Source organism: Corvus kubaryi, unplaced genomic scaffold, assembly GCF_017639235.1.
Source record: "Corvus kubaryi isolate FWS band 111438036 unplaced genomic scaffold, C.kubaryi_AGA036_p1.0 37398, whole genome shotgun sequence".
NCBI lineage: Eukaryota > Metazoa > Chordata > Aves > Passeriformes > Corvidae > Corvus > Corvus kubaryi.
Genome location: NW_024581137.1, coordinates 16194771 through 16218498, shown reverse-complemented (window position 1 = coordinate 16218498; position 23728 = coordinate 16194771). Strand labels below are relative to the sequence as shown.

Genomic DNA, 23728 nt, shown 5'->3' with positions numbered 1-23728 from the left:
AGCAGGGAATTTCTTCACAGAAAGAGTGATTAGACATTGGAATGGGCTGCCCAGAGAAGTGGTAGAGTCACTTCCCTGGAGGTGTTCAAGAAAAGATTGGACATGGCACTCAGTGCCATGGTCTTGTTGACAAAGTGGTGACTGGTCAAAGGTTGGACTTGATGATCTGAGATATTTTCCAACCTAATTGATTCTGTGGTTCTAGCAGCTCACTTACATAAATTCAATTACATCAGGCATTCAAATCAACAATGTCTACGCTCACCTAAAATATATTAAAAACCCCCTTCATATTTGATCTAGATATTATTAACATACTGCCATCTCTTAAGCAAAATGCTTCTGAACTGTCTATAAACACCAAGAGTAAAAAGAATCAAAAGTCAACAAAGGTGTATTATAACACCAGATAGAGGAGCTACTGAAACTGTAACTGCTGTGCTGCTTGAAAATACTGACATTTCTTAAGGCTGGGGCAAATCTCATTTCCCTACAAGTGGTCCCACTGAAGCCCAACGAGATTTCTTGTAAAAATTGACATCCTTATTTTTTTCCTCCACAACATTACTATATATGTGCAAAAGCCTCACTCAGACATAGTTTACTGGTTATGATGGTTCATTGCTTTTCCTGGTTTATGACCTTTTAAATGATCACTAGAAATCATTTTAACATTGTGGAGATAAGGTTATATTGCAAATTCTTTTTAATACTCTACCCACCATTCAAGAGTCCTGTGTTTCATACTACTTAAAATGTCTTGTAAGCTTCATATGGTGTCGGTGGATGAAACCTGATCTGCTTCTTTCATCAAACTATTTTGTCAATGGACAAAACCATTAACCAAGCAATGCAGCCAAAGAGGTGGTTCCCTTCACCATGTGTATAAGGACCTGTTCAGAGCTGCACACCCAATGGATACAGCAGCAGAACAAGCTTGACTTACTCTTCCTTGCTACTCTGCGATACAAGTGGACTGAGAAAACCTTCCTTATTCCCGAATTCATACAACATAAAGGGACAGCACCAACTCCTCTATACAAAGCAAAGAAAAGACTTTTTCCAGCATAACAGTGAGCAGAAATTACAAGGTCTGCAAAGAAATGTCACACTGTTCTTGAGCTCACTTCCTCTTCTGAACTTGTTACACTTCGGGCAATGTCTACCTACTACACTAAATTATCCAAGTAATGCACTCTCTAATGAAAAGTAGGCAGAGTCTTTTTCCACTGAATTCTGAGACTTTTTAAACAAGTCATTATTTCATGTGTTGTCTCTTCAAAGAACCCAGTTCACAAGTTAAGAGCATTCCCTGCTTCCATCAGAAACTCTGTAGAGAAGTAGGCTTCCATTTTTCTCCAGCTACACCCAAACACCTATCAAATTAGTGCTGTTTGTTGTCAGTGGCCTTCTGAGTCCATCCATGCAGACGGGGTCAATCACCTTGTTTTAGCAGGAAAAGTAGAGTCTGAAAATGCAGGTGGGGAATGTTAGTTAAGTTTGAAAAGGATTTGGGTATCTGAAAAACTGGATCAGAGAGAGTGGTGGGAGAGTGGTGAGAACATTTACTGCCCCTGTCAGACATTCAGGACTTCCTCTCACATGAACATTCCATGACAAAAAGTACTTCCTGCTGAAAGCCATATTTTGTCTATATTTGATATCCGTACTGAATGACAGAGAACATCGTCCTGGTGGTGAGGTTAGCCTTAGACTCAAGTTTAATGCAAGCTGGATGCAAAACACAGTTGAGGATTGACACAAGGCTAAGCTGATCTCAAATGACAAGGAACAGCCCAATGGCTCTGGCAGCTGAGACTGCGGAATCACTGCAGAGGAACCATGGATGTAAAGAAACCCAAGCACCAAACAGGGAAGCTCAAGTGGACTTTATTATAGTTATTAGAATGTACAGGGACATTAGTGCACTGGTTCTTATTTAATTTCTCAGATTCAACATAGGAGCAGCTAGACACCAGCTCTTTGCTTGGTGCACATTTAGAATGTGTCATTTGGGATGTCCTTAAATAATTTCCTGAAAGATTCTTGAAGAACAATGCAGTCAAAACCAGGCTAAGTGATTTCTTCATAGATTCCTTGGTATCTCAAGGAAATGCAATGGATATGAAAAAGCTTTAATATAAGAAGTGATTAGGAAGTGCCAACAGGGTGGTAGGATACAGGTAACTGATTTTATCATCACTTCTATAGTTTTTAAAGTCCATTCCATTCCATTAAGTGGAAACAGTCCTTGAAAACTTCATTATAACACTATTTCTTTATTACAAATATTTACATACCATATATTAATACAACTTTTATTTCCACACTTTAACAATCCCATCCCTTGACGCAGTTACTATAAACCCTTGTGTGGTCTGGAAAGTTGCGATATCTGTGATAATATCATGATGTCCAACTGGGAGAGACTCTGGACCCTTCCGAGGGGTCTCATCAGTGGGCCCCAGCTTTTGTTTGTTCTGAATTTCCTGTATAAAAACAAAGTGAGAAATACTATTTACAGAAGAGTGAGCATTTGCAAGAGTAACTGTCGCCCATATTAGGTTATCAGTGTAAGAAGACCACAAAACCTCTTCAAACAAAAAACCAATCAAATGAAAATGCCCAACCATACAACCTCACACCCTTTGACAGTTCTATCAGGATTACTCCTTGGTTCATTTCTTTTCATCAAACACAACCTAAGTCTTAATCTGAACTGACATTATAGCTCTTCGATTAGGTAAACAATGGGGTTTTTTCTCATATTTATTTCAATGACACTAAGATTTGATATTCCAGTAGGGGGAAAAAGTTATACAAACAGATACATCTTGGTTCCCCAAAGTTTTTATAAAAACTGGTTCAATAGCATGAATGTAATTCAGAAGTTTGAGAAGAAGCACTAAAAAACCAGTACACTGGGTAGACCCCTACTGACTTTTTTTAGTCACCTTTGAAGTATTTGTCAAACTGAAACAATACATTGTGCTATTTAACAACTAGCAACACTGCCAGTTCCAAAAGTCTCTCTGAAAGATGTAACAAAAACTGCAGCATTTAGCTACTGTATTTTCCTGGTGCCAGTACATCTCACATTGCCTTGCTAAGATTCTACACTCAAAAGACATTTCAAACACTGATCAAAACCAGAAGTGCTAGAAAACTAAATTTCAATATCCCAAAAGAAACATATGACTCTGGCTTCTGCATGCAAGTAGTGCTTGGTGAGTCCAACCCTGTCAAAAACAGATTATGTTTTTCTTGTAAAGTAACTTCTTCCAAGCTGCCTGAAAATGCAATGCTGACACCATCCACAAAAAGTAAAAGTGAGGGAGTTATAATTAAAGACATCATGCAATTAATATAATCCATAGGGTAGGGTCATCCAAAAGGCAAGCAGAATAGGTGTCTATCAAACAAAGCAAAATACCTGAACCACCTCTGTGCCCTCAATTATCTTCCTGTAGTAGGAAACAGACGGGCAATTAGAACTTCCAGCAACAACATATGATCTCTCAGGGTAGGCTAGATCCCAAAACCTAAACATGAAGAAACAAAATCAAGGTGAGATGTTCTATTTTATCAGCTTAAAATAGCTGCTTAGAAGTGGTCATGCTCTTATGATGAAAGAGTGGGCACAAATGCTATCTGCTTTCTACACTTAGTGGAAGGGAGTGCTGCAGAGAAATCTACACTCATATCAAGCTCACACATGAGCTATATTTCAGTTTTTGTCATGCAGCCCGTTAAGAATTTTACAGAAGGATACACATTGTGTTTCAGAGTCCACATTGTGTTTCACACAAGCACCAAGTTCTGCAGCATTTTTGCTGAGAACAAGTTCCTCAGCTCAGTGATGTTTACTAATGAACACATGTTCAGTATTATTGTTTTGGCTTCTTAGAGATTACTTAAGCAATGCTTGGCAAAATTTAGTACAAAATTTAGCAGGGGTGGAGGGGAGGGTGACAAACAGGGAAGTTGTTTAGTTTCGTTACCTTATTTTCATGTCCGAGCCTGCTGTCAGTAATATGGGATTACCAGAAGCTGGACTACAGTATATTCCATGGATGCTGTGAGGAGAAGGCTAGCAGGGAAAAGGGATATATAAAAATAACTTATCACCAATAGCTGTCATCATGCTTCAGAAAGGGAATGTATTCCTTGCCACATTCATCCACCCAATTACCAAATCTTTCTGGCAAATGCCAAGTCACTTTAATGGGCCACATCTTAATATATCAATGTAAATTGCTCCCTTACACTTTACAGAGCAATGCAACAGTTAACCCTCCGTAATGGTTTCTTTTTGAATCTTGGAAATTACATTCTCAATGATGAGAAATCATTCTTAAAAGAATCAGGCAGGCAAATCCTACTGAAAAGCACCTGGACACTTAAATTTTTAGGCTATGAAGGCATTAAGGTACAGATATAGAACACTTAGATCACAGAGCTCCCTGTGTGAAAAGGGCAGCACTAAAATGAACTCAACCTGCAATCTTTGTAGCATGTACAAATTTAAGTAGATTCCAGATATGCATTTACAACGTTTATGGAAGCAGCTGTAGTTATTTTTGTCTATGTATTTGTGAACGATATTACAGATTGCTCCTTCCCCACTTAACTCCTTGAAGAAGAGCCACTTCATGCTTTCAACTAGCAGTTAAGTGTAGTAGTGGCATTATATTACAGAAAGAATGTGTAACAGAGCAGATGCTTACAGAAGTATGCATAGTCCCAGGAACAGCAAGTAAAAATAAGTACAAGATGCCACACCATGAATTTTGGCTTTCTCATAATCTTTACAGGCTTGACAGCTCACTGGTTTTCTAAGAACATGAGTGGGTATAACAAGTGAGGGTTACAAGTACATTCCATAGACAGTGGAAGGTACCAATGAGGATTCAGGTTACACTGATGTTTTACAAAGGGGATTTAATTCTGACAAGTAAAACAAATATAGTGCCAAAATGAATGCCAGGGCAAGTTCTGTACTGATGCACAGCATGGAGTCTAAGGTTGTTCTAACTCTGGCTACACAACAGAAACTGGAAAAGAAAGAGACCAGACCTGCAGTTCTGAAAGAGGTGGTGCACTGCTGGCCCACAGAGTGAAGCGTCGATCACCAGTTTCCATATCCCACATGGAGACTTCATTATTGCCTTGAACAGCTACAGGAAAGATAAAGCCAATGCAAAAAGTACAAAACAGGTTGTGTGGCTCTTGCTATTTGCTCTAGTGACATCACATAGAGGGTATGACATAGAGACACTCTCCGTTTGCTCCCTGCAGCATTTGTGCCAGTCTTGCTTTAGTACTTTGGTTTTACTGCTTGAAAGCAGCTTCACTATAATTAAAAGTGCCTGATTAAAGATCAAAGGGTTTAAAGGGAACCTGATTTAATCCCCAACCCTTTAAAAAAAATTTATAAAACCCTCACTTTCCTCCCTAGATAACTTCTCAGCCTTCTTTGAGAAGGATTGATGGTTTGTTCAGCATAGTCATCAGGGACTTCGGAGAATACTTCTATGCAGGTAAGAAAACAATCCAAAGTGACAGAGTTTAGTAGCTAAAATGAAGTTCCACACTCATGTGGACAGATAAAGAATTCAGTTCAAGGGATTGTTTACAAGCCTGGCAGCAACCTAGCAGGCAAGGACTTTTTAATAATAATCCAAAATTATGAACTTTGTCACTCATTTAGCCTTTAGCTGGAAGGAAAAAAACTAGAAAGCATGGTGAAGCTTGCTTTATTTGCATGTTTTTTCAAGAAATTTGTTTTATCTCCCAGGGTGGTTAAGAACTCAAAATAGGAAGTGAAGCCTAAGAAGAAAGTAAAATATGAAACTCAAATTACTCTTATTTTACAGCAACTTAATACATTTTGTTTTTGTAGGATTAGTTTAAGCTACTTGTCCATTTCAGAATGTGTTCCTGACACAAAAATATAAAAGTCTATGACAGTGCCACATGCAGTGAGGATGAAGCAGCTGTGAGCACATCAGATGAGGAATCTTGGAGATTTCCAGAAGTTCTAACCCATGACACAGCTGGCTTAGATTGAAGGGGGAACTGGAATGGGAAACCTTCAGTCTTTGCTCTATAGAAGGTGGTGGCAGATTTCCCATCAACTTAATACATGTCATGAGTTTGAGTTTTATCTTTTACAACATTTTGTCCTTAAAAAGGGATGGGGTAGACAGCACACAGGGAGGGCCACTCATGAGAGTTGTGATGCTCAGAAGACGAGAATTGTCTGTCATTCTGACAATTTAGTAGGCTAAACCCTACTGTTTTTCTTTTCAACTCCCCACCAGGGCTTGAAGCAGAAGCTGAAAGAAAAGCTGCTTTAATCACAACCTCTGACAGTTGTGAGGTAAATTTAAGACATCTTTTACCTGCAATTACCCAGGACTGATAGACAGGATGCATGAGCAGGCGTCTGATTCGGGCCTTGGAAGGATGAGAGTGGCTGGAGATAGGTAACTGAAACCTCATGTCCCAGCACGCCATGGTACCATTGCTTGTTCCTGGCGAGAAAAAGCTCTCCTTAGTCAGAGGGATAAATATATGAGTTTTTGTCCTTATCTTTGTGCGCTGTTCCTAGTGAGATGGCCTTCAGCCTCAAGTACTTAGCAGGCAGAGTGCTTCCCAAAAATAGGTGAGAAGGTATTTCTCTCCTCTTGTTTGAGAAAAGCATATGCTAGTAAAATCAGATCAAGAAAAAGCTTGAGCTGTAGTTACTGTAAGAGAAAACCATAAGGAAGAGGGGGTAGGGAAGAGAGAGTGAAACTAACAAGAAATACAGGCTTACCAATACACAGCCAGCATTGGTGTATGTCCACAGCAAATGAAGTTATGAGGCCTAACTTCAAATCGTGTTTCAGTGTCCAAGCATTGCTGCTAGATCGCAAATCCCATCCAACCAGAGATCCATTAACTGTCCCATAAGCCAGTACTGACTGGGCTCCTGAATTGAAGTGATGCATATCTACCACACAGCCATCATCCTTCAGATCTAATGACCTGGGTTAAAAGAATAAACTTAATTTAGACACACGTATGACTCCCTCCAAGTTTAAGACTCCTTCCCATAGCTTATGCTGAGCAGCTTTTTTCTCTTTGTGTCACTTCTCAAGGCATCTGCCAGAAACAACTTTCTGATTTTAGTACAATGGATGCTTATGCTCTCTCAAATCTCTCTGCTGATAGGACCTGCAAGGCTGTCAGCAGCTCTTTGCAAACATAAACACAGCTCTGTGCTCTGGGTCAGGGCAATCCCAAGCACAAATACAGGCTGGGTGGAGAATACACTGAGACCAGCCCTGAGCAAAAAAGTTTGGGGATGTTGGCTGAGGAGGAGCTCAGCATGATCCAGCAATGTGTGCTCACAGCCAAAAAAGTCACCCGCAACAAACGAATCAAAACTGTGGGCAGCAGGTTGTGGGAGGTGATTCTCCCTCTCTGCTCCACACTTGTGAGACCCCACCAGCAGTACTGTGAGTTCTTTCTGAGGCCTGGACATATCTCTCACTCAAACTGGAAGATTAAGCTGTAGCATCAGTGCCAAATATTCAAACACTGCTCATAAGGAGGTAAGAAAGAGCTAAACCAAGCCCAAGGACTCCCCTAAATAGTATCTCATTACCCCTATCTCTACCACCTTATCACATTAAGAGCCTGAGAGGAAAAACTGCAGGTCTGAGGCCAAATCACATGCTGTACAACTGTAAACATTTATCTAATGACCTGCAAAAGAACCTTCAAAATTACTTCGTAAGTATTAAGGTTATAACAAAGGAACTAACAAATCCCAGTACATAAATAAAACAATTGAGAACTACTCAGAAGGGCTGTTTCAAGTTCATAATGCCTTCAGTGACATAGGAGGTACAAATATCCTAGAGCTAAGAATTGTCAGCTCTGCACAGTTGCCTTTCAACCCTTCTTTATGAAGCAGGATAAGAACATGGATTACAGCCTTCCAGTACAGTCTGGGCTCAGCCAGCAAGAAGCCTAGAGCAAATTAAAGGATCTATCTGAGGAATATACTAACAGCTTGAGCTCTGTGTGTGGTAAGATTTAACTGCTTTAAAGGCATACCTGCTTTGTATCGGATGAATTTTAGGAGATTTAGGGAGCTTTGAGGCTTCAATACCAAGAAGCTGGATGGCACCATTATCTGAAGCTATAGCCAAGTAATGCGAGCCTTGGCAAAAAGTAAGTGTCTTTACATGTCCTCCAATCCGAGAGTATGTCAAAATTGATCTAAACAGGACAGAGAGAAATAGGGGGAGAGAAAAAAAGAGATTATTTTTGATGGTACTTAAAAAAAAATTACTTCTCAAACACCTACTTAAAACCAATGGCTCTTGAGAGAGCTCTGAAAATAACATTTTCTAGCTGTTCCAAAATGAGAAAGCAAAAAAGCCAGTGTTGACTTTAAACAACAACACCAGAATACATTTATATATGTACAGAAATGAAATCAAAAGGCCTGTAATTATTATTGCTACAGAGCAGTCCCTTTGCATTTTTTCTTTTATTAACTAATTGAAACAGCATCTAGTATTATAGATGCAAGCCAAGAGGAACACCAATATATCTCCTTATTGATATTTCCAGCACATCCACAAGTAATTAATATTTTGCTCCCTGCTCTACTTTATTTTTCACTCTAAAAGTGCAGCCCCAAACACCATGGGTTTTTAAAGTACCTGGTTGTAGTGGTTTTTCCTTCCATTTTTTGGCTGTTCCAGACCTTCACAGTGCCATCATTTGAGCAAGTGGCAAAAATGGAGTGTTCATCAGAGACTCGAATGCGATTCACCGCAGACTTGTGTTCGTGAAGGTGAGCTACCAACAACCCTTTGGGACGCCATCCTACAGGGAAAAAAAACCATAACCTAATTAGGAACATGCAAGTCCCCCTAGATCCATCCACTAACAGCTATAGCAGGATACAGTCATTACAGCTGCAAAGCACAGACAGCACTAAAAACAGTGTTAAGGCATTTTAAATATTAAAGACAAAAGCCTACTTGCTCAATTCTAAATTAGACAATAGGTCATAGCTGTTCTGCACAGTAAACACATTTCCTAAACTAAGAATTTCCTCTTTTCCTCATCCTTTGCACTCTCTCTCATCTCTCTCTATATATATAATTTTTTATCTAATAACCTCAGTGGCCTGTGATCTACCTGGAGGTGGGGGCTTGCTCTCCCACTCAGCATTCTCCATCATCTGTTTGGCAAGTCTCTCTGCATTACACTGCTCTCTCTTCTGCTGGATCAGCTGCTGCAGCTCAGTTTTGCAGGTAGTGATGCGCAGCTGGTGTGCAGATGGGGATGCTGTGCTGCTCAGGGCCTGCAGGGTTGGTTTCCTGGGCTGGACAACTGCTCCATCAGATGCCTGTAAGAAATCAGCCCTTAAAAATATATGCCTTACATTTTACACACAGATAAATCCCCCTTGTAAGATTTCTGGGTCACACACAGTGAATAAAAATGGAAAAATCTTTTTTATTGAATCAATTAGCAATGAATTAGCATTAAAAAAAATCATGCTTGCATGAAGACAATTAAAAATAGTGAAAATTATTACTTATATAAAAGATTAACAATTCTCTTATTCTACCCTGCTTACCTACTCTGTTCTGTATTTTATCTAAAGAAACTGTAATGTGCTGTGCACATCTCTTAACGTGAATATTACAGAGGCAGTTATTGCTCTCAAGACTAAGAGAATTAAAGGTTAGCTCTCAAATTTGTTTATACTGGGCTTTAAAAACCAAAGTGTGAAGTGTTTCCCTCAGAGTTCAGAGCAGTCACACTCATTTAAAGCTAGCAGAAGTTAATCTCCAACTAGAACCCAAACAGAAAAGTGTTCAGTGTCAACAGACACCCGCAGCCCATTCTTCTCTAGCCAGTACTAAGTACTGCAGGTACAGGATGTCTAAATGCAGCTGTAATTTCCAAGTTAAAATCATGATATCTCTTCCTCACAACATGTATCAGGGCGTGCAACTTGAGGAAACGTCTTTCCTGCCAGAAAAGTTTACATAATAATTGTCTAATCCACAAAGCCCCATCTCTTTGTGCAAAGCATCTATTTATTAATGAAGCTCTTCTGTTCAAGAGACTAAACTTACTTCAAACCTCTCTCAGCTCCTATTTTAAAAATAAGAACTTGAAAGTCAGCAAATTTGCTGAAGACATCAGGCAATAGCATGGCCAGTGTCAAATAACCTCCAAACAAAACAAGAACACCACATCCCTATAGTCCCACTTGACTTTAAAACAATTGAATCATTGCAGTTTAAAATGAGAACATAGTATTTTTCAGGTATACCTGAGGAGAGGATGACAAAGTGGCACAAATGCCAGCTGAGGACTCTGAACGAAGTGGTTTCCCAGCTTGGATGGCTTCAGGATCTGTAGTTTGCCCATGTCCTTTGGATATTGGCTGGGAGATGTTTGTTGGTTCCAGGGACCCAAACATGCTTTTCCATTCTTCATTTACATTTGAATCTTGCTTTACATGCTTTCTAGCTATAAGTAGTTTGGAGGGAGGGAGGGAGAAGGTGGGAGGAGAAGAAAAAAAAAAAACAACCCGCCCAACATTATCATGACAACATTCACTCGGGATTGTCATTACTTTGAGACTACATGGAAGTCTAATGTTTACATGCCGGACTGTTATTTATGTACAGAGAAAACCCTACTGCTATGTTGTGGAGGTCAGCTGACAAGCATTTATGAGGGAAACAAAACAAAGCACCTGCCACATGTGTTCACATCTTCTTAATCCTACAGTTGACTCATGCAATAAATCATTTCACTAGAGGGAAAGCTTACATCTAGAGGACTGCAGGATTAGGCTCCACCATATAACAAATTTTTCTTATAGAAGCATGGAGGGTTTGGGTTGGAAGGGGCCTGCAAAGGTCATTTAGTCCAACCACGCTGCAATGAGCAGGGATATCAAGAATAAATTTGTAACAGCACAGTATGCAAATCATTGCTAGTGTCAAATACAATCAGTTTTCCATCACAATTGCGACATCACCTGTAGATTTAAGTATGTTACCGCTTTAAATAGGAAATTTATTTATTTTCAGCATTCCTTTAGAGTCACTTAGAACTGTAAAATATAGACAGAAAAATAAAAACATGGGGCAAATTAAATTTGGACAAAGTGAAGAAAAGTTAAAGGCATGAAGACTTTGAGGGTAACAGCTTTGAGTGAAACAAATTAGTTCAAATATAGACTTCATATACACCAAGTTTTAAATCATGTTGGCTCCTGATTCAAGGATATGCAAAAAAATGTAAAATCCTATAGTTCTGTACTTTCTTTTAAAATTATATGCAAATCAGCCTAACTCTGGAAATAAGATGGCAATAGCTATCGGCTTTACAGATATTTCTGTATTTTTATATGTAAAAACACAGAACCTACCAGTGATGTAATAGAGGAGGAAACTACAAGCTTAAGAGAGTAAAGAGGAAGCTCAAACTGTCTGGTAAAGAAGAATTTTGAGGATGCAGAGAACTGGAATAGTTAGCAGCAGGTGGTTTTCAAATCTGAACAAGGAAATGAAAGAGGTTTTTTGAGCTGAAAGAGGAGCGAGCAAAAAGGTAAAAATGGGAATGGATGAAACGACGAAGAACCCTAGGGCCAAAAAGCGTGTACTTAGGTGAGCAACAGCTGGCAACTCTGTTGCCAGAGGAAACTTTCAGTTTTTTTCTCAGGCTACCTCAAGAAAACACCCAGGATTTTCACAGTTAAAGAGCTTAGCACTTGCTGAAAGGAAAAAGAGAGAGAATTGTATCCTTCAACATTTACACTGTTGCCATGAGTCACTAGAGTCCTATTTGTCACAACCAGCTGAACAACTGCACAGGCAGTCAAAATAATTTAAAGTATTCTCAGGGGAAAAAATAATCCCCATCTTTCAATGATCAGAGAACATTCCACCACCTCACATTTCAAACAGAAGCAGTAATTTTCCTATTGCAAACTTAGTGAGGATGGTGATAGTTATGTAGGCTGATTTACTGAAAACACCCTGAAAGAAAGGCTATACTTCATCTATATAGATCACAAAATATACTAACCACGTTTGTCATCAGACTCCTGCTTTGTTTTAACAAGATCCACTTGTCTTCCAGTTATTCCCAGAGCTGACAAGTCAATCACCCCTTTCTGACTGCTGTCATGCAGGTGGCTCTGATCCACAATATTGGCTTTAGCTTTATTAGATTTTAACATAAAGTCCTTCAGTGCTAACAGTTTGTCTTCTTCCTCCTCAGTCATCCCCTACAGAGTAAAAGAAAAGGTAATATTACTCACTTTTAACAATAACATGCATCAAGGCATGAAGATTTAAGAAGCAATAAAATTAATGACTGGCTCAGAAGTGGTAGGAGAGAGCACATCCTCAGAATTCAAAGCATCGGCCCATTACTCATACAAAACATAAGGCAAGCTGCTGCAGTGTAAGAGTATTTTCCCTCCTAAGGAATGGGGCTAGGAATAGTGAAAGGGCAGAATAGAATTTAATGCTGGATCACTATCTGGTACAATCTGCTTAGCTGCCACCTAGACCATGCTTACAGCCCACAAGCCATAGGGGAAAAAAACCTACGCAGGCACAGTCCTTTTTCTTCCCAGTTCTCACCTTGGGTGGGTGATTCTTTATGTTTCCCTCTTCACACATAAGCCTCAAGACTTTCCAGCTCCATTTGCTTTTGGCACCACATGTCTAGCACTTTGACCAATACATACTCCTTTATGCAGCACAATGCACAGCAATGCTCTGTAATGCTGCCGCATCACAGATGCATCAGAACTTTGAGACTTACAGACATTTTTTAAAGACTTGGGTTGTATTTGTATTTCTCTATATGTGGCAGATCTTCTAAAAATCTTTAAGTTCTGAACAACTTGTCCCACAAGCATATACTGAAATCAGTGAAGTTAATGGCTTGGAGGATCAGAACCTCAGACTGGGAGTCCCTCACAGCAGCAGCTGCAAGGTCAGGGTTTGTGGAGGTGTACAGAGCTCAATTGTCTCAAGCCTGACTTTTAAAGTACAAATAAAATGCAATTACTTGTGAAAGAAGCTTCTTCAACAGCTGTGCAATGGCAGGGTCCTCTGGGGGCGGGCACTCAGAGAGAGCTCCACTTCTCTTCTTTTGACGCAAGTGAAGGTGTCGGAAGAGGCTTGTGATATCCTTTGATCTTAAGACATAATCAAATATGGAACGACTGACAGGCTCCTTAAGTACACTTAACAGGACTATTTCTTTGTCTACCTGCAATTCAAAACAACAGAGCAGTCAACATGATGACATCCACATAAATTGTACAAACCATCTAGATTCAACTGGTCTCCTTTCTTGAAAATAAGATCTGTGTTGGTCATATCAGACTTTCTCCATTCTCTTTCCCTCTTTCCTATAAAGTGCTTCTCATAGCTTGCTGTCCACATGAGAAACAACTTCAAAATGAGAGTAAGGACTTCATTACAATCCAACTTAATGTTACCCAGTACTTGCCTGCTAAATATAGTGTTGTATAGCGAAGAAAAGATTTATATACTAAAATGAAGCAGAAAAGATTTATATACTAAAATGAAACATGAAGTGAGTAAGACAGATTTATCAATCAATGCCTAAAACACAGCACAAAGAACATGTAAACAAGGAAAAATGTTATTATAGAACAAGGAAAAATGTTATTACAGTGAAGTTCCCATCTGCAAGGTTTACAACAAAACGTTAAACACAGGATGCATTCCTCAATGTAAGTACTGCAACTATTTCTTATCTATTTAAACACCTGAGAGGTGCAGTCTACAGGTCCTGAAGTTGTATGCCAAGATGCCTATATGATCATATTACCAGCATCAGGCAGGTCATTCCTGGACATGCACTGATATGAAATGGCTTCATTGATTCATGCTGAGCATTGTGCCCTGACCCTTGGCAAAACACTGAAACACAGGAGCAGTGCTGGTGATATCACAAGCACAGCGATCACTACCTAACTGACTGGTCTTGTAGAAGAAAGCACAGAACAAAAACCCACTTGTTTCACAGCCAGCTTTTCATGCCTTTCAGACTCCTATAAACTAGCACAATATTGCTGGAGTTTGACTATAAACAAGACAGAAGAGGCTTGAATCAAAAACATACCTGTTGATTTTGGGCTTTGTAAAATGTTTTGCATTTTGCAACAAATTTGAGACAACAGTCTTTAAAACATGGAAAACAATGGCCATTCTATCAATCTGCCAGCAGAGACCAAAAATCTGTAATTGCCTGTAATCTTAACTGAAGAAAAAGTAATCTAATATTCTTATAGCCAGGACCATGGCCAAGACAAACTTAAGAATCATGGCTAGTCAAGATATATTCCCATTAATACTATTTGAAGTATTACCTGGATTATTGGTTGTGTGATAAAAGGATGGAGGTATGGCATTAGCTTGCAGTAGACATCAGCAATATTCAAATACTGTGCTACCACAGTGATAAATCCAACTGCACCATAACATATCCAAAGATTAGGGTGACACAGGAACGGTGCTGAAAGAAAAATAGGCTGTTAAAATACATCATTCATATAGCAGAGAGGAGATCATCCTGCATATGGCAGCCTGTGATGTAATTTGCTTCTGATAGAATTACTCCCAAACTGAGCCTTCCCTCCTCCACAGCACCAAGGTGAAAACATTCATACAAAGGAAATTATTTCATGGATTTCACTGTGCTCATGCTGCTCAGTTTCCTTGCTCTGGCCACAAAGCATATTTTCCCTATTTATTCATTTCAATCCCTAATTGTCAACTACAGATTTGCAATGGAGACAAATCCAAAAACAAATATCAACCACATTCTGACAATTACAGTGAATCCTAATACTGGTGGGGTTTTTTTTCTTTTTAAGTGAATACTTTATTCCTTCCTGCTTTCCCTCTCTTCCTTGAAGAGTCTTATTATATTCTGAAGAGTATAGTATAGTATAGTATAGTACAGTATAGTATAGTATAGTATAGACTCTGAAGAGTCTACTTATATTCTAAGATTATGAGACTCAGAAGTCCCTCTAACTTTGTGGGCTTTAAGAAGTTGTTGTCAAGCCATTGTATCTAGTCATGAGACATAATCACAGATCATCTGCCCCAAACTCTGAGTGCATTTGAAAAACTGTAACACTAAGAAGAAGCAGACTACATCTCAAAAGATCATTTGGTATGTTTTTTTCCATAAATAGCTGGTAAATCTTGGGCACATCTAAATTAAATGGATAAGCCTGATAAGGAAGGAGAGACCAACTCTGCAGCCAAGAGTGTATTGAGTTAATGGGTTTTTATGGTGTTAAGAGTAAGAAAGGATCATGATTGTCTGAATTCTCTCATCTTCATATGCTAATCTGTAAGCATTTGCAAGTTATGTGCCTGATGGACTACCAGAAGCAACCAGGATTTTTTCTTTATAGGAGGTTGTCATGTAGAACAAGGAAAGCTCTTAAAGCAGAAAGTTTTTGGACTAATCCGAGAAGATACTTCCGATTTGTTCCACCAAAACAATTATTTTAGATTCCTGAGCACTAACATGGTTCAACTAGCAGTAGTTCCTTACCACAATTTTGTTTAGATTCTAAAACAGCACTGCACATTTGCATTCTGGACAGCTAAACTGACAGTGTAGCTTTATGTAGCACTGAGATTTCTTTACTAAGAAAACAGGGTATTCTCCAGTATTCCAACTTACCAATATCACAAGCAAACTCATAAATATGGGGCTTTTGCAAGAGCCCCAGCTGGCACATACAAGTAAGAGCATTGAGGGCTTTATAAATGACAAATTCTTCAGCATCACTGAGACCTTGCTGAAGCAGAGGTTTGAGTATTGATGAGCTTTGCCAGCCAACATAAGCAGCAACACCTGAAACATAAAAAGAACACATAAGAATCCAAAGCAAATTGATAAACACCAGAAAACACTATGTCTTCCCATCAGAATTGAGAGCAAACATAAAATAACTATCATATCTAATCTAATAGGGTAATAATTAATATACTTGTTCAGGTCTTAAAGCTGGACTTTGCAACCTTTTGCTAAAAGGAAGGGAGGAAGAAGAGAGAAATCCCCTCAGTGCCACTGTTACAGAAGGGCATCTGCTCCCAGCTACAGGCAGCAGTGCCTGCACTTACTTAAACACCAGTTAGAGAGATCAGTTTTAAAGATGTGCAAAAGCTTGAAATAAAGTAAAAATATAATCGTAGAACTTTATCTTAATTCTTCTGTGGATGTTTTGAACAGATACTAGGAGAGGAGTTAAAAATACAGGTTACATGTCTTCACTTTTAATTGCTTCACATCTCTCTCTATGTCTTTTGCAAGAAGCCAGGACACTCTGACCTGTGCTTTGGCTTCTCCATTGCTCCTTCTAAACAATTTCTGATAAGTTATCAACATCACCTCTTGGCAGTTGGGAAAGTTTTCTTGACCCACAAATCCTGAGCACTGACTGTCAGCAACAGTCATGTGGAATCATTTCCAACACACATGAAGCATTAGATATACTCAACAGCTGATGTCATTACTGGTAAAATATTTTTTTAACTGCTATGAAGTTTTCTGAAGTGACGGGAATCTTTAGATGAGGTTTTAAGGCACTAAAAAAACTTTTCCAGTTATATGTTTAGCATATGCTAATGCATAGTTTTCATCATATGAACAGATTTACTGAAGTTAATGGGACCATGTACACATGTGAAGTGATGCATCTACGATAGAGCTTGCAGAAATCCTAGTATTCACTTGCCATAATTTAGCTTTTCAAGCTAGTGGCTGTAGCAGAGATTCAAAGACAAAAAAAAGGATTTAAATTCCAATTTTTTAATGTTAACCTACCCTAGACTTAAATGCCTCAGCCTCATATGTATTAAATATTTGTATCTACATTGTTTCATCTTCATTCCCTAAAAAAACATTTCCACCCAATAATTCAAAAAAAGTCTTTTCTTATAAATTCTAGAAATCTTTATTAAAAATGACTTTTATATGACTTATTTTTTCATATCCTGGAAACTGTTAATTTATTTATGTTATTTTCTTTCTACTCTATTTAGCTGAAACCAAATACTTACCAACAATGCTGTCAAAGAAAGCTCCTCGAAGATGCCAGTCATTCTTGTCATTTAAGAAAGTGATCATATGAGACAGAAGAACATCATTGGCTTTTTGACGTCCAAAGAACACACACAGACGTGTTATTCCATTTTCCATCAGTGTTTGTTTCACAATATTCTCTGGGTCACTTAGCAAAGTCACAACTTTCTGCTGAACCATTTCATGCAAGGCTTGCAACTCTGCAAGGGGCAACAGGATGAACATTTTGGCTGATGAGAAACAGCATGTGCATGTGTGCCACCTGCTGCTAAAGGAGTTAGAGTGACAGGTCATCCTGAAGAACACCAGACTCAGTAAGATGGGCAATGCAACAGAACCTCAACAGTTCCAACAAGGGCTTACCAAAGACTTCAGGCTAAGAATGAGGCAGTGACAAAGACAAAGAGTAGAGAAATGTGAGACATTTTTACCCAGATCAATTTATTCTAAACTTGTTGCAACTTCCACTAAGATGATTCTGCTCATTTTATACATACAGGTGATATGCAAATGTGAAGAAGCATCAGAATGAGTCAGCAGCAACGTTACCACAGTAAGCAAAATGCTCTGAGGCAATTTTGGTTTGATATGTTTGACTATGAGTTTCAAAATTTGTGAACTGACAACAGATCAAGAGTATGTTTTTAGTTAGGCAGATAGATTCACTTCCTTAAGCATACAGAGCGGAATATAAGAACATTTGAAAAAGTGAGTGCTTCCCGTTTCATTAAATTTCTGCCGTTACCCTAACAATACCGATGAAAAATTTGATGGCCTTGCCTGTGGCATCTACTCCATGACACAATTAAAAAAATATTTCTGCTAAATGGAAATAACAGATTGTTAATGCACTGGCTATTATTGAAAACTGTACCAGACAGGATCTCAAACAAGTAACACAAAAATTTCAGCTACTGCTGCACCAGGTTTGAGGGGTGATTATCATTTGCCTGCAGTCAGAAGTCCAGCTAATTTGCTTTCTATCATGACCCTGTCTATCAGTCACATGAAAAATCTGCCTCCTGGGTTCAAATTTCTCATGCTTGGTTTCTGAAAGGGTGAAAATAACAGAACTACTCAAGTTTCTTTCTTCCTTGTGTTACTTCCTTCATCTCCAAGCTATCTCAAGGGATAGGGGACAGCATTTCCTGGAAATAGAGCCCATACTATGGAGCTTCCTCTCTCACTCCTCAGCAATTCTAAGCACCCCATGGCTTATGTGAAGGAACTTGAAGAGGATCTTTTATATTTCATTTTAGTAGGTTCATTGCTGTTTTATTTTGAAGTATCATCCTGCAACTAGTTAAGAGACAATTGTCTTTTCCCCAAATGGAATATGTGCAGGATGTTTACCAGCTCTGATTAGTCACAGATGGATCTACTTAGCCCAGAAGAGAAACGACAGTTTTTAACCACAAACTCTTCCCAGTTTAGAAGACTTGCCCAGCGTTCTTCTGGGAATTTATGCAACACTAAAAGGCACTGGAGATGACACACAGGTCACTTATTACTATATGTCTTTCTGAAGGGAAAGGAAAGGAAAACCCATCCTTAGGATTTTAACTCATTCTCTGCGTTAGTTATAATACAAAGTTACAGTAATGTTCCTGCCAAATGGAATCCAGCCATTTAGTTTGGCCAGGCAAAAAGACAAGAATTGTGAGGTGTAGGGACAGAAAACGAAGAATGACTAAAAAATACAGCACTATGACTATGCTAGAATTTGACAGGTTTTCCAAAACTAACAGTGCTTCCCACACCAACAGAAGCAGTATTTGGAACACAGGAGTGTTTTTGCAGCTGACTTGTTTACAAGACAAGCTGGAAGTGAAGCTGGACATGCAACCAGGCAGTCAGCATCACAGTCAAATACCTTGAGGACCATTGGAGAACAAGAATATGCTCATTTTTATACTTTTTTGTCTCTCACAACATTAAGAGCAGAGGTGTCTGTCTCTGCATGAAGCTGTAACACACACACTTAGATACTGGTCAAGGCAAAACATTCTTCCCATTTAATAGGAAGGCTAAGATTTGAGAGATGAGAAAGATCAGTGCTAGCTGGGAGCTTTGGCCCATGATTTGCTATTATAAGCAGGCAAAAAGTGACATTACCTGTGTCATAGTTATCACTAGGGTGAGATGTTTCATCCATTTCTTCACCATTTGGTTCATTTTCCATATTCAGATTTTTCAGCTGTACTAACTCCAGAAATCTCAGAGCTGTTTCTGCCAACAATGCTATGTTTTCTGCAATGGAAAACACTTTGGTTAAGAATTGTTCTACTTTCCCAATTTACATCAGTCTGATGATCCCCCTGAAGAGAGATTATAGCCATTGACAACACCAGTCATGATGGGCAAACAGGACTGAAACTACACAGCATGCTCTGGTCAACCCGCTTCTGTTGACTCCCAGCAAAGCTACCAATACATCAAATTACACAGTTCTTTTGTCATGTAAACAAGTGGAAAAATCCTAATGATATTAGGTGTAACAAAGACTAATTTAACACTTCTAAAACTGGCCCTAAATGCCACTTAATCTCAGTTTAGCGACTAAATAACTTGATAGAATGTAAAGGCCAAATAGCCTGAATTACCTAACATTGCCACATAGTAGAGTGCAGCAAAGTAACAACAAACCACCAGACCTGGATAAGTATCCTAGGGAATAACAACTTGTTACGCTGGAATCCATTTTTAGAACATCCGTCAGGGTATCTATCCAGACGATCTGGCACCGTTCTGCACCATTTGGAAGCTGCTGAAGCAACTCAGGCTGCATTATATGGGTCAGGCCACTGCTGGCACAGGAACAATGACATCAAGGCACAAGTCCCACTTAAGCAGCCGTTCTGAGTGTCATCCAAAACAACAGCAACATGCCAATGGAGCCTGTCCACAGCCCAGACTAAATTCTCTTAAGTCACAAGTCCAACCACTTCCAAAAGTGTACCATAGCAAGAGGGGTTACCTCAGCTAGACTACCTTTAAATACATCTATGTATTTGAAATTTAAATTGATCACGGTGACCACAAGCAATTGGTTCTATTCATTAAGTATACAAAGTATTCAATACAAGTTTTATCAGTTTACTTAGTAAACAAAAACATCACCTGAGGCATTTTCAACTGAAAACCACATTTACAACTAAAAAAATCCCCAAACTAAAACAACACACCTGAAAATGTGCTAGTCACAGAAAGTAAGGGTACATAGTAAATACCAAACATGGGCATGACTACAAAGCTTCTTCCTGAACTGTGCAGAACTCATATATCTGAATAACATCTGAAGAAAACATCTGTTACAGTGTAAGCCAGTTTATTACACAGCAAATAATCTAATTTCAGCCACTGCATTTCAAATTTCATTTTGTGGGAAAACAACTCTGCAGCCCAGCAACACATTGATGCTTTAAGTTAGTTTTGTATTTATTCAGTTCCACCAGGCCATTTTAGGTAAACAATCAGAGCTAATGCAATGTGAGTACAGGTGCCATTAGCTGCAGTCATTTCTGAGACTTCTGGTGAGTTTTACTGACAGAAACAGTTAAGAGAATACAGAAAAGCTCAAGATTTGGAGTTTTGACTGGATGTCCTCTTACCAGCATATGCAAGTCTGACGATGGTGGCTTCATCCTGGGCCAGGTGTGCAATGCCTGGCAGAATGTATTCTGGGTAAATGTTAATATCATTGCGTGGCACCTCTTTGACGAGAGCAAGAACTTTAGTTAGTGTCCTCACAGATTCTGCCCTCACCCTGGGCACAGAGTCGTTGCTGAAATGTAACAGATAAGGAGTAATACGATCCAGAAGAATCTCTACACTTAATCTTGGTGCTAAATGAAGAATCAGCTCCAAAGCAGCCAGTTTTGAATCACAGTATTTGAGAGTCTGTAAACAGGATGTTATCACAGACACTAGAATAACCAGCCCATTCTCTTTTGTCTCTCCCTCGGCCTTCTCTGTGCGATCGTGCCCACAGAGATTGTGAATGATGTTGTCCAGATCTTTACGTATGACCAATATACGCTCATCTGCTGACACAAATGTTTCCTTGGCAAACTGGGCCATGTAAGGCTGAAGGAAAGTGTAAAATATTTCGGGAAATGCATTGTTACGTTGCTGTTTCAAATAATCTTCGGCTGCTAAACGTTTATCTGGCTCTCGATGGATCATCTGAGTGACCTTGAGAAAGGCAGAAGTAGGAGGGAGCAGGAGAGAAAGATTAAAGGTTTAGACATTTGTAATACAAAAACATCAAAACCCAAACCTAACCAATAAGCAATCTGTCACAGAAGCAGGTGAACTACAAACAGAACATGCAGATGGTTCTAATTCTGTAGTCCATCCTTACCAGTTCTCTGATACTGCGGTCTTCAATTTTGTTTAGGACTTGATCGGGGGAAAAGAGGCCATTTCTGTAAGCCAAAAGCTGGGATAAATCAAACAAGGGTACACCTTCTGTGAAAAGCTCTGCTATTACACAACCTGGGAAACAAAAAAAGAAGAAAAAAAGATGTCAGAGGATTATAAACAGATGTTTTAACTTTGTTTTCTATATGCAGACAAGAATAAACCCTAAACAACTCATTGCTTGATTAAAAATAAGGCAAACAAGTTGCCAAATTAATTTGCAGAAAGGAGATAACATCTCAAGCTCCAAAACATGGCTTTTATACTTGATGCCTGAAATATGTCCCAAGTAATATATTTCAAGCATGTCAACAGCAGAGGAGTTTGCAATTAGGAAACATGAGGCAGTGACTTCAGCCACCTGCCAGCTGGAAAATCCATCACTAGAAAAGGAGCCCACATCACTGTCATGTGGAAGAAGAGTGTGGTAAGTCAGCATGGATCGGGCAGTAGGTCAAAATTAAGCAACCCTTTTACAGAAGGTAAAGAAATAACTTCTGCTCCCACAGCTGATGCCAGGAGACAGCATATATTCACTCACACATGACTGCCAAACACAGACCCCTGTGTTGTGTACACAACACAAAGTACCTCTTCAAAGAACCCACTCCTGCAGTTTGCTCCCACTAGTCTGCTTTATTAGTGGAGTGTCTTGAAAGTTTGGCCATAAGAGCAACTTGTAAAATGAAGTACTCATTTCCTTTAGATTCATATTTTCACTCTCTTTAAGGGAGAAAAAAACCCCAAAAAACAAGGGCTAAACTCGTGGTTTTCAAACTGCCCAAGATAAGCCAAGACTCAAGGCAGTCTCCCACAGTCGAACTCTAACAAGTATTTGCAAGTGGGACTATGCTCCCACCTCCTGCCTGTGGGGAAAAGGAAATGAGAATGGGCTTCTAGAGCCAATATTGCCAAATCACCCTGAAAGCTGTCTCAGTCCCCCCAGAACTGGACCACTGACTGGTTCCTCCTCTCAGGCCCCATGAGGCACATGCTTCTGTCATAAAAAGATGATGGTCTGTGCCTTCCAGAACCACCTCTTTCCTAGAGCATAGTTGAACCATAACAGAATAGTTTGTGATTTCCCTCCTCAGACAATAGTGATATACACAAATTATGTAGCCTACTGTGTTGTGTCAGTATTTTTCTGTGAATGAAAAAGGTTTGGGTCTTTGCTTAAAATAAGCAAGTTTTTTAACATGCTGATCTCCAAGCCTGATGTAAAAAAAAAAAAAAAGACCCGAAAAAGGGACCCAAACTCTTCTGCACTGCATTAGTCAGAAACAACACACAGGTCTCTCCTGATAGTTCCAAGTACCTGCAGAAAAGATATCCATTGCACGTTTTAACTCCCCTCTTGTTCGCTGATTGCTATTTGCCAAGTCTACCAAAGGAGTTGAAGGGTCCCGCATATTTTCCAGCTCTGTGGCAAACATGCTGCCATCAACAAAGCGCTCAGGAGCGATGTAACACGTTCTCCTCCGTGATGTGTCAAAGAAATAGTTGAAGTCAGCAGGATTGTCTTCAGGAAGGTAAGTTGGTTTAAAACTGGCAAAGTCAGTTAGAAGAACCCAGTTCCAGCTGGTCACCATGATGTTCTCTGTTTTAATATCCCCGTGGCGGACTCCAGATTTGTGCGCTTGGTCCACTGCAGTGAGGATCTGGAAAGCAATCCACCTTTTCTCAATGTTGTTCAGGAATGGCCTGGTACTAATTCGGTCATAAAGGTTGTCCCGTACGTACTGTCTGAAAAGCATGGCGGCCTTCTCGGACAGGGTGGCTTTCTGGAAGGGGAGGCAGTTCTGTGCCGAGTGTAACCTTATCTTCAGCTCCTCCAGCTCCTGCTTGTAGCTCGTCAGGGGTAAGGTCGGATCCTGAATGGCAAACACCTTCACGACCACCAGCCCCTCCCGGTGCTTGGCTCGGGCCACCTTGAAGAAGCGGGTGCTGCCCAGGCTCTTGTCATACTCGAAGTCGTGGATGTCCGAGAAGTAGCTGTCCACCGATAGTATCTGCGAGGGAGCGATACCAGCCAGCTGGTTCCCCATGGCGGCACCTCCTCCGGCCGCAGGCACCGCGCCGGGGCTCTCGCGCGTCTGCCTGCGGACAAACA

General features: G+C 39.7%; 1 protein-coding gene across 2 annotated transcripts; it reads right to left on the bottom strand.

The window, feature by feature from the left end:
* Positions 1–1874: 1874 nt before the first annotated feature.
* PIK3R4 (phosphoinositide-3-kinase regulatory subunit 4) lies at positions 1875–23722 on the bottom strand. Of its 2 annotated transcripts, XM_042044108.1 has the most exons (19): positions 22934–23722; positions 21557–21690; positions 20805–21387; positions 19309–19443; positions 17172–17393; positions 15790–15963; positions 14456–14601; positions 13123–13326; positions 12127–12328; positions 10358–10557; positions 9208–9418; positions 8724–8889; positions 8110–8274; positions 6821–7032; positions 6405–6536; positions 5077–5177; positions 4002–4090; positions 3434–3542; positions 1875–2489 (listed from the first exon to the last, which is right to left on the bottom strand). In XM_042044108.1, the coding sequence occupies exons 1-19, from the start codon at positions 23661–23663 to the stop codon at positions 2319–2321; spliced, it is 4086 nt and encodes a 1361-aa protein (XP_041900042.1). In that variant the 5' UTR covers positions 23664–23722; the 3' UTR covers positions 1875–2318. The 2 variants fall into 2 exon arrangements, with proteins under 2 accessions (XP_041900042.1, XP_041900043.1); XM_042044109.1 differs by lacking the exons at positions 1875–2489; positions 3434–3542; positions 4002–4090; positions 5077–5177; positions 6405–6536 and adding an exon at positions 6560–6709.
* Between the last annotated feature and the right edge of the window lie 6 nt (positions 23723–23728).

Excerpts from the sequence above, each read along its gene's own strand:
- PIK3R4 (XM_042044108.1), bottom strand. The coding sequence starts at position 23,663 with ATGGGGAACCAGCTGGCTGGTATCGCTCCCTCGCAGATACTATCGGTG. Across the intron at positions 21,691-22,933 it reads AATGGATATCTTTTCTGCAG|GTTGTGTAATAGCAGAGCTT; the intron begins GTACTTGGAACT and ends TTTGTTTCCCAG. Across the intron at positions 9,419-10,357 it reads CTTTGTCATCCTCTCCTCAG|GCATCTGATGGAGCAGTTGT; the intron begins GTATACCTGAAA and ends GATTTCTTACAG.